General features: G+C 60.3%; 1 protein-coding gene across 1 annotated transcript in view; it reads left to right on the top strand.

Annotated features, from left to right (window-relative positions):
- Positions 1-1,771, top strand: part of LOC104469425 (chromaffin granule amine transporter-like) — a gene marked incomplete at both ends in the record, with an annotated part of 1,871 nt that extends 100 nt beyond the window's left edge. The window contains 4 exons of the mRNA XM_010083921.1: positions 193-276; positions 489-587; positions 843-932; positions 1,728-1,771. Coding sequence (XP_010082223.1) covers positions 193-276; positions 489-587; positions 843-932; positions 1,728-1,771 — 317 coding nt within the window. The remainder of the gene's footprint in view (positions 1-192; positions 277-488; positions 588-842; positions 933-1,727) is intronic.
- Positions 1,772-1,920: the final 149 nt, after the last annotated feature.

Here is a 1,920-nt window from a genome sequence, read left to right as displayed (position 1 = left end):
CTTCGGTCCGTGCCTGCCCCGCTGCCCCGGGCAGGAGCCAGGAGCGAGAGCAGAGCCACGGGGCTCAGAAATGGGTGACAAGGACAGACACATGTCCCTCCAGCACCCGCACCGGTGCCGGCCGAGGCCGCTGTGACCCTCTGCGGGGTTTGATGCTCCATCCCTGACGCCGTCTCTCCCCTTCCTCCGCAGTGTTTGCTTTCTCAGCCTCCTACACGCTGCTGTTCATCGCCCGAGCGCTCCAAGGCATCGGCTCCTCGTTCTCCTCCGTCGCAGGTAAATGTTTCAGCCACACCTTGCTCTCTGCATCCGCTCTCCTTGTTCGCTGCCATTAAAGAATGAACAGCAGCACGCTGAGAGCCTTCCTTGGCTTCACTGCACCCCCCCAGCGAGCCGATAAACCCCCCCAAGCCCCGGCTGCATTCAGAGAGGATTCCCCCTCCCGGTACCATCCATCCTCACCTGGTCCCCTCCTTCTCTCCTCCCAGGCATGGGCATGCTCGCCAGCGTCTACGTCTACACGGACGACGTCGAGAGGGGCAACGCCATGGGCATCGCTCTGGGAGGCTTGGCCTTGGGTTTGCTGAGTAAGGAAACCCCCCTCCCCGCAGGGTTTACACCAGCAGCATCTCCAGAGCCTCGCTGGCCACCCCTCCCGCTCCCAGCCGCCCGTGTCCCCTCCCGGTGGCACCCCGTGAGCACGGCTGGCTGCTCCCCCTCTGCTGGACCCGGCACCAAACACCCGCCGGGGGATTCGGAGAAGCCGACGGTGGCAGGAGCCCAGCAGCCCGGGGCTGGGGACGGTGGCACTGCCGCTGGGGGACGCAGCCTGTCCCTTGCAGTCGGGGCGGCCCTTGGCAGCGTGATGTACGAGTTCGTGGGGAAATCGTCGCCCTTCCTGGTCCTGGCATTCCTCGCCCTCTTGGATGGAGGTGAGAAGCCAAATGGTTTAATGTCACAAAAAAAAAAACCACCAAACAAACCCAAAACCCAGGAAAATATTTAAATGCGGATATTTTGGGGAGGATCTCACAGGGTTTGTGCGGAGGACGGGGCAGATTAACACAACACAGGTGATGCCATCAGCATCGGTTGTTCTGTTATGGCCAAACCGTGTTTCTTGCCATCAGCTGCGTGACACAGCGATGCAGTGAGAGTCACTCCCTCGTTACTCACAAACCCCCGGTTGCTTCCACGGCCTGAACAGCGCAGGCGGGGGGGCTCTCTGGACTGTGGGTTTCTCATGGAAGCCACACGCGGCCAGGAAACCCACACGCGGCTGCAGCCCCTTCGCCACGCCAGCAGGAGTTTGACCAACAGCCATCCCAGTTCTTCCTCCAGGAGCCGTACGACAGACACGGGCCACGAGAACCTTTGGAGCGTAACGGCAAAGTCACAGGGAGCAGGACCGGGCTCTTTCAGTGGGAAGGATTACGCTAATTAAATTACAGCCACAGTTACCATCTTTCCCTGGATGTAATGCAAGACATCTCCAATGAGGCATGTAAGAGCTGCTGGAAAACGAAACGCAGGTCCCATACACATGAACCTTTCTTTTTTAATCCTATTCTTGCCCACGTCTAATTTCTGCCATGCCCGAGCTGTGGCTCCCCAGCCAGCAGCCAGCAACCTGATGGAGAGCATGTTCTGAAGGAAAAGCCAGAGGGAAAGGCAGAGGGGAGCGATGCGTCTCCAGCAGTAAGCTAACATCAGTGTTTTCTTCCCAGTTCTGCAGCTCTGCATCCTGCAGCCCTCCAAGATCTCCCCCGAGGTGAGGACAGACGTGTGTGCACACGTGAGCCGGTGCTGGGCGGCGTGAGGACGGGTGGGGACGTGCACGAGGGGAGGGGACGTGCACGAGGGGAGGGGATGTGCACAAGGATGGGGATGCGCACGAGGGGAGGGGACGTGCACGAGGGG

The sequence above is a fragment of the Pterocles gutturalis genome, unplaced genomic scaffold (genome assembly GCF_000699245.1).
Source record: "Pterocles gutturalis isolate BGI_N339 unplaced genomic scaffold, ASM69924v1 scaffold34916, whole genome shotgun sequence".
Taxonomy (NCBI): domain Eukaryota; kingdom Metazoa; phylum Chordata; class Aves; order Pterocliformes; family Pteroclidae; genus Pterocles; species Pterocles gutturalis.
This window is presented reverse-complemented; position numbering and strand designations above follow the sequence as displayed.